The 9,053-nt window shown below is 40.7% G+C and overlaps 1 protein-coding gene across 1 annotated transcript in view; it reads right to left on the bottom strand.

Annotated features, from left to right (window-relative positions):
* The window catches only part of LOC107669693 (NACHT, LRR and PYD domains-containing protein 12-like), a 39,954-nt gene that overhangs the window by 4,806 nt on the left and 26,095 nt on the right, over positions 1-9,053 (bottom strand). Inside the window, exons 6-9 of the mRNA XM_016462044.1 lie at positions 3,035-3,208; positions 2,573-2,746; positions 1,554-1,727; positions 992-1,165 (exon numbers count right to left, since the gene is read on the bottom strand). Of these exons, the coding sequence (XP_016317530.1) occupies positions 992-1,165; positions 1,554-1,727; positions 2,573-2,746; positions 3,035-3,208 (696 nt within the window). The remainder of the gene's footprint in view (positions 1-991; positions 1,166-1,553; positions 1,728-2,572; positions 2,747-3,034; positions 3,209-9,053) is intronic.

Raw genomic sequence — 9,053 nt, 5'->3', positions numbered from 1 at the left:
CTGGAGGAGCGCCAAAGAATACTGCTGGTACGCTCCTTGTAGAGGGCCCAGCACGTTCCATTGGCAGCTCAACTGTTTGCGGAGTGCAAGAGGAGTGATGGTCCCCCGAGGGTTGGCTCCCTGGAGGGTTTGCCATTATGGTTACCCTCAGACCACCCGTGCTACTGCCTGAAGTAGCCCCCTGGCCCGCGACTCCGAGATGATCATCTTCCCACAATGAGAACATGACTCATCCACAAACGCCACCTCAGTGTGCTAAATGCCCAGGTACGTGAGGCAGCGATCATGACCATCACCCAGCGCCAGGTAACGACTGCATCCAGAAACGCCCGGGTGATACGTTGTCTATAGCAAGACCCACATCGTCTTTACAAAGACGTAACGTCAAGTTTGCCACGCAACGTCATCTTTAAAAAGACGCATCCGTAAATGCTCTTTTAGGGAAAAAGCTCTTTTAACGTGCTGAAGTGCACAGGGGAGATGATCACCTGCAACACAAACGGGGTAGTGCAGCCTGATGTGTGCAACCCACTCGACACGGGAAACCACCACCGCTGAAGTGCCGTGCCACCAAAACGAAGAGCTCTCAAAGAGCGCGCTGAACTCGTTCAGTCTTCTTCTCTCAGTAGAGTAGTCAGGAGCAGAACGATGTGATCGCTCAGCTCCGAAGCGAAAAGCTGAATATGCGCTGCACCGGCTGCCTACTTATACTCACGCTGTGATCAGCGGCAGCTGGATGCAATAATCACATGCCAATGTGCATTGGCTCGTTTAGTTTACACTCGAAGTAGATTGGTCTCTCTAAGCGAGATCCCAATTTGTCGGTCATCCGACGTGACATTGAGAGTGACCGACTGGAAGGGAAGGAGATAGTTTGCAAAATGTATCAAGTGTTTTTCTGTCCATACAATTTAAGTAAATTGGGTAAATTGTTGCTTGGACATCTTTACCAAATTGTTCTTTAATACATAATATATTAAAATAAGCTTACAGTAGTTTCTCCAATTTACAGTGTGGATCCTGCAGTAGATCAAAGAGCAGCTTCACTCCTGAATCACCAAGCTTGTTATAGTTCAGGTTGAGTTTTCTCAGGTGTGAGGGGTTTGATCTCAGAGCTGAAACCAGAGCAGCACAGCCTTGTTCTCCAATTCTGCATTTCCAAAGCCTCAAGAAAGAAGAAATATACTTTACACTTACATTTCAGCACAGTAGACCAATACAGAAAATTCATCATGAACATTTGAGTGTTAAGTGTGTATGTGTTAATATGCACAACGTGAACTATTGTTAGGGAATGAAAGATGGAATGGATGTGTGTGTCTGAATCCAGTACACTAATGGTGTGAATGTGCACCCACATAGTCTCAGCAGGGAATAGAGGAACAAGGTTAGATGGGGTGTGTGTGTAAGTGCTGTGCTAACCAACACAGAAGTCATGAAATTACAAGAGTTCTCACTTTTATGCCCTTCAGCTGCAGTTTGTTGCAAGTGCAAGAGTGCACACAAGCAGCAAGCACATCTATTTGATAATACTGAAAAATAATTACACTCACTTGAGCTTCTCCAATTTACAATGTGGATCCTTCAGTAGAGCAGAAAGCTGCTTCGCTCCGGTGTCTGCTGGTTTATTACAGCTCAGATCCAGCTTTCTCAGGTGTGAGGGGTTTGATCTCAGAGCTGAAGCCAGAGAAGCACAGCCTTTTTCTTTAATACTGCAATTAGACAACCTACAGCAAGATTGAAGAAAAATATCACACATACAGCCTAACAAACACAAACGTACCACAAAATTTTAAGTCATTTAGTTTCACTAATGACTATGTCCATTTAAGTAGCCATTTTTGATTTAACATTCCAAAACTCCCCATAGAATAAATTCGGTAACACTTTACTTGAAGGGCTGTGCATAAGACTGACATGACACCTTCATAATCATGACATGACACATGTCATGAATATGAAGGAGGTTTTATGCATGTTTATGACAACTGTCATTAAGTGTCATTCGCTCAGTTATGTCATTTTTAATGCAAATATGACATTATTTGACCTAACCCTAACCTAACCCTACCCTTACCCCTAACCATAGCCCATAACAAAGACATCTCAAACAATGTCATCTTTGCATTAAAAATGACATAACTGAGCAAATGACACTTAATGACAGTTGTCATAAACATGCATAAAAAACCTTCATATTCATGACATGTGTCATGTCATGATTATGTAGGTGTCATGTCATGATTATGAAGGTGTCATGTCAGTCTTATGCACACCCCTTCAAGTAAAGTGTTACCATAAATTCTGTCAGGACCACTATCGTCAAAGATCATGAAAAATGGGGGCAAAAACAAAAGTGTTGCGTTTATAATTTTGTTCAGTGTACTTTAAAGGGGTCTGGGTTTGGTTCTTTTAAAAGAGGACTCAAGTGTGAAAACACCCTTTATCTTCATACAAGTATGACTCTCAGGCTTTAGTTATACAAGGAATATACAGAAAAAAGAAATCATTGTCCCAAAGTTTGTTTGTGTTATTCTCCAAAAAATAAGAAAAGGAAATTATGAATACTGACTTGAGTTTCTCCAGTTTACATTGTGGATCCTTCAGTAGAGCGGAGAGCAGTTTCACCCCTGACTCTCCAGGTTCATTGTAGTTCAGATTCAATTCTATCAGGTGTGAGGGGTTTGATCTCAGAGCTGAAATCAGAGCAGCACAATCTTCCTCTCCAATACTGCAGTCAAACAGCCTGTAACAAATCTCCTGTCACTTATAACAATTCTTATCAATTAACAGGTATAAGAGCAAAGTCATAAATATTGATAAGCAGTTGTTGAAGTAGAAAAAGTGTGTGGCTATGTATCTGTGACATGTATAAAGCGGATAATTGGTACACTTGTGTTATTGAAAAAAAAAGAAAGATAAATTACATCTCACAGGGTTTGAGAGTTAAAAAAGCACTTTGACGTAAATAACCGAAAACTAACATATTAACTTAGATATAAATGAGAAAATATAATAAACCATCTGCACTCACATTAATTTAATCAATTTACAATGCTGATCCTTCAGTAGAGCAGTGAGTTGTTTCATTCCTGAACATCCTGGTTTATTATAGTTCAGATTGAGTTCTCTCAGGTGTGAGGGGTTTGACCTAAGAGCTGAAGCCAGAGCAGCACAGCCTTCCTCTCCAATATTACAGTCCCACAGTCTACAAAAAGAAGAATAAAAGTTTCACACAATTATGTGACAATTATCCACATCACTTATGTGCCCTTGAGTATACATTTTTATTTCTTGTTGTACATGAAATGTAATTCCAGTTATTCATTAATTAAATAAATATATAATACAACCTGAGCTCTGTCAGCAGCATCTATAGCATGTTGTTGATTACCACTGATATAATACTTGCTATTGTCTATTGTCTATTGTCTACTGTTTTTGGAAATAAAACACATTTGATGCATTGGTCCTTTAAATTACTTTATATTAGGGACTTTAACTAGTGCCAAAAAAATAAAATAAAAATAAAAGGTAGGTTCATGTTGAATGGCAAAACACTTTTGCAGCTATTGAGGTGGGTGGGATACGGTTAAAGGGTTAGTTCACCCAAAAATGAAAATTAGCCCATGATTTACTCACCCTCAAGGCATCCTAGGTGTATATGACGTTCTTCTTTCAGACGAATCCAGTTGGAGTTATATTAAAAAATGTCTTTGATTTTCCAAGCTTTAGAATGGCACTCAGCGGGTGTTACAATTCATCAGTCCAAAAGAAGTGAAATTAAGCACATACATCTATAGTAAAACGTGCCTCACATGGCTCCGGGGGGTGAATAAAGACATCCTGTAGTGAATCGATGCATTCTTGTAAGAAACATATCCATATTTAAAATGTTAAACCAGTTTTCTGTAGCTTGCGCTAACTGTCGTCCGTGGAAGCCGTTCCGGGCAGATGACGTAGGACATATGCGTAGCGCTACCCATACATCCTACGTCATCCGTCCGAAATGAACGTGCGTACGACAGTTACAGGAAGTGACAGAAAAGTGTTTATAAGTTTTTAAATATGTATATTTTTATTACAACAACACATGGATTCGCTACAGAAGGCCTTCATTCACCCCCCGGAGCCATGTGAGGCACGTTTTACTATGGATGTATGCGCTTAATTTCACTTCTTTTGTACTGATGAACTGTAACGCCCGCTGAGTGCCATTCTAAAGCTTGAAAAATCAAAGACATTTTTTTATATAACTCCGACTGGATTCATCTGAAAGAAGAAAATCATATACACCTAGGATGCCTTGAGGGTGAGTAAATCATGGGCTGATTAAAATTTTTGGGTGAACTAACCCTTTAAGTTCAGGGACAGGTTTGTTGGTATGGTTAGTTTTATGACAATAAAGTTGTATCATCATATCATCATCATTAAGGGTGGGTTAAGGTGAAGGTGTTGGGTCGACAGTGTAATTATAGGTGTAAATACAGAAATTAATTATATAGATAAATAAGGGTGTTTTTAAATGTAATTACAATGTAAAAACATGTATGTAAACAAGTGCATTATATCAAATATTAATTTAAATGTAAGTACATAGTACTGTAGTTAAAGACACATAACTAAACGCAATTGTATTTATAAAGCATTTTCAAAACCATAAAAATGGACCAAAGTGCTGTACACAAGAAGCATAAAATCTAAAACACAAGAAAAGTCATTCACAGTTGTCCTACCAATCAAATGCCGAAAGCCTGGTAAAACAAGTAAGTCTTTAAGTCCTTTTTAAAAATGTCCATGCTTGATGAGGATTTTAATGGCAAAGCATTCCAAAGTACCGGGGCCGCTACAAAAAAAGGCACGATCTCCACATTGTCTACGACGAGAACGTGGGAAAACAGCCTCTTAGAAGAGCGCAATGATCGCTGCGGTGGAATTAACATATCCCTTATATACTCAGGAGCCTGATCATGTAAAGCTTTATACACAAACATTTATACCTTGAAATGTAATCAATATTTTACAGGTAGCCAATGCACAGATATCAACACAGGAGTTATATGATCCCATTTACTAGTGTTTGTTAAAAGTCTCACAGCAGCATTCTAAACATACTGAAGATGCTTAACTCAGAAGTATCACTTGCGCTCCCAATAGCTGGTTTCTTTCAATGCAATGTGTCTGGCAGGGTCAGATAAATCATACCTCATTCTCTCTGGGTCTGGAGAATATTGAAGAAAGAAAGAACGTTTTTTTGAAAAAAACATTTAAATGATGACAGAATTAACATTACATCTAAGACATACATTGTTTTCGGTTGCTTAGTTTCCTTAACTTTAAATCATGGCTTGTGTGACGCCGAGTTGTAATACTGGGGTTTCCCTCATAGGTCACACTCCAGGATTCCCCAACGATGCTTAACACGCCTCAATGAACTAATTCAGAGACATAAACCTAAGACCTCAGATCTCAGTATACACCTTACTGATGATGTAAAATACAGGCAAGCAGATGAGGTCAGAAGAACGCAATGCTCTGCATTTTCTTTCTAATCGCTTTTCTAGCATCATAAAGTTAGTTTTAGGTTCGATATTCTCCAGACATTCGCTTTCCCTTGCCACTGTTCTATAGAGTCGACAGTCCTACAAAATATCACTACCCCGATTAGTTTTAACAATATGCAACCACTTTACATAGTCATAAAACTATTTATTCAAAACCGCCTAAGTGTATTGTAGCTGCAAATTTTAACCAGAGAAGACGAGCTATCGCACGATGCCCAAGAGACTTTCTGACAATCCACTCACAGAATTAAAACGTCCAATGTATTTTTTTGGAACAAAAAAAAAAAAAAAATTCAGTAATTTTTCTAAGAATAATTATGTACTGTGTAAGGCCTCTGTGACTATCGCACAAATGAACGATTGAATCTCCGCATTCCACCCGAAAAACTAAGGACTCTCCTCCCCAGCTATCTACGGTCGTAAAGAAGATCAATGATCAACAGGGCACCTAATTGTCTGGACCTGCTTCCGGTCAAGGCCTGGTCCTTATCCCTTAGGGGGGATCTGAACTGCTTAAACCCTAACTCAAACTAGGATACAAACTATCTTTGTTTTACGGGCTTTCAGGGACCAGATGTGCAGTGTAACGTTGACCGGCTTCAGCATAAATAAACCAGCTAATAAACAACAGAACAAAGAACATGGTATCTGGAAATGTTCCAGCGACAGACTTGCCCGGACCCCATGACCGTTTAACGCATAAATTGCTAAATCCGATAAACAGAAAGCACCAGATTAAGAGCTCCCTGTCCAAGAGAAGAATGGCAGATATACACTCGTGACATGGGCATGACCTCAGGACACCTCCCCTTTTCCCCCTGCATTCCAAAAAAGGGACGCATCCTTTTACTACTTTCAGAAAAGTGCGCTTTTCTCCTGTCACAGACAAAGGGACATGAAACTTACAACAGACAATTTCAACAGATAATCACTTATGCGCATAACAGGGCAACCATATTCACAAATAATATGTTGTATGTCTTATATATGCTTGAACGTGTTTCATGTAATCGGTGCAACTTTAATCAGTGTTTTATTACCCCTTTTTAGGAAATAAGGTTATTAAAATGTTGTAATATGTGAAGTTTAATCTTGAACGAATGGGCACGAATACTTGCATTTAAGAGACTTTATAGAAGTATTAACACAACTTTTATAGATGTCCTCATGTGATGAATTGAAGCCTCTTGTTAATGTATGCACGCTCCGCCTCGCAAGAAGTCGATTGGAAGATCGCGCCGTGGGACGGACGTGTGCCGCAGGTCAAAACCCCACTGCAACACAGATTCAATTGCCTGCTTGCTTGCTTCTTCGCTTTTCACCGTGTTAAGAGCACTCCAACTTGTGCTCACACGCTTACCATCAAAGCGATCGGTCATCTAAAACTCAAACACTTCAGTTGAAACTTCGTGATTGTCAGAGATCTTCAAAGAACTTAAAGTCTTGCAAACTCAGACTTTTCAGCAGAACTGCTCAAGCCTCTGCGTCATCAAGAAACCAACCAATCTCCGGAAGGGCTTCCCCAAAGGGACGCCATCCTGACGCAATCTCAGTAACCAATCAGCAACGGAATTCCCTCAATTGTCTGGTGTCGTATAATTTTAAAGTCAAACCTTGCCAAGATCACGTTATCTCACTAGGAGCTTACAAATCATCATAATTGTATTGACCTGTGGCCAAGGAAAATACACATAGTCAGATTGTTAAGATACATGGACATTAACGTCTCGCTGGACGACCGTTGATAAGGTGTAAACTATTAAAATTTGAAATCAGTTCTAATCAGGTGGACTTCGAATTTTCAGATTCGAGTCCTCTCAAAACCTGAATGAATTAATAATAATGAATTCCCTAAGAAAAGTAATCAGACATTACAACTGTATGTACAGTAAGGAAGATATTGGAAAATTTCAGCTCTAATAAGTATGTCTGGTCACTAGGAATATACTACAGTACTTGGAACTCGAAAAGAAAAACATTTTGGGGAATTACTGTAATTTTTTTCTTAAAAATATTTGTGTACTGTACACACTTAAGGGTAGTATTGTCTAAGGTGAGATATTAGACAACACTACCCCTAATAGCGAATATCGAACCTAAAACTAACTTTACCAGGCTTGGTTTTCTATGGGAGAGAAAGGCTTAGGTGAAACTTTGTGGTTTGTGTAAATATTCTGGACTCATCTGCTTTTCTGTACATAGTATATTTTATTAATTAGACACTGAATTTGGTCATGAGACAATAGACCACGTTAAGTGTTTTCTTTATGGGAAATGTTTACGTGCAGTATTCTGGTTTCATCTGCGTGCATGTATATAGTTTGCATCATCAGTAAGGTGTATTCTGAGTTCCCTTTCGAACACGTTGTGTATGTGGAAACTCCTGTTTACACTGATACTGAAGCCTGATTTGTTCACGTTTGTGTAGCTGCACAAACCAATGGTGCTCTAGCCCACCAGAATGGGCAGAGCCGACCTCTATATAAGTCGGCTCAGAGCGTCATTTCATCAGTATATTTCTCCTTCAGCGACGAAGATCATCTCTTCGCTGACGCTGGACTACAAAGCCAAAGAAGAAGCTTAGCCTGCAGCTCGCCGCCATTGAAGAGCCCCGGCAGAGGAAAAAGCCAGAAGCCTTCCCCTGCAGCTATCCGGTGCACTAAAAGAGCAAATTTCTGAGCAAATTTCCTAGTGACGTTATTTCAAATGTCGCGTCACGAGGGACCAGGGAAGCCCTGCACGATGCAGAAGGGCACAGTGAGTGCATCGCCTGTCTGAGCAGCGCCCACGTAGAGATTGCGCTCTCACTGAGAGCATGAGTCCTGCTCTTCTCCACTGGCGAATTGCCTTCAATGAAGGCAGCCCCGCCCTTGTTTCTCCTCTCTCAGCAAGCTCGGAGAAAGAAACGGTGAGTCGCGGAGCTAAGCAACCGAGTGAACTCACGCCGGCATAGAGCTCGCATGTTCACTCTCCCCCACCACTTTGATCTGCCAGTGTGTTTACACATAAGGATCAGCGCCCCAGCGGCTCAATCCTTCTAGGCGGATTAGAGTAGAATGTGGTCACCAATGATTCTGTATTGCTGATAGCTTCATATTTGTGTGTGTGCCGCTGAGGCTGTGTTCACTGAGACAGGCTGCTTTCACTGCGAAAGAATGAGTCTGTCCCCACTTCACTCGCGGATCGCTTTCTTCAAAGAAGGCGACCCCACCCCTCCCGTTTCTCCCTTCTCTGCTGCCTCGGAGGAAGAAACAGCGAACTCACTGGTTGAGTTATCAGGATTGAGTGATTCACGCCGGCACAGGTCCCGTGTTCTTCACTATCCATGCAGCTCTTTGATCTGCTAGTGTGTTTTACACATAAAGATCAGCGCCCCTTGTCTGCTTCGAGCCATTCAATCTTTTCAGTCGGATCAAAGGAGAATGCTGTCACCAACGATTCTATATCGCTGACAGCTTCTGTTTTGAGTGCACTGCTTTCGCCTGGGCC

Source organism: Sinocyclocheilus anshuiensis, unplaced genomic scaffold, assembly GCF_001515605.1.
Source record: "Sinocyclocheilus anshuiensis isolate Anshui unplaced genomic scaffold, SAMN03320099.WGS_v1.1 scaffold416, whole genome shotgun sequence".
In the NCBI taxonomy this organism is placed as follows: domain Eukaryota; kingdom Metazoa; phylum Chordata; class Actinopteri; order Cypriniformes; family Cyprinidae; genus Sinocyclocheilus; species Sinocyclocheilus anshuiensis.
The sequence above is the reverse complement of the archived record's forward strand: the minus strand, read 5'-3'. Positions and strand labels throughout refer to the sequence as shown.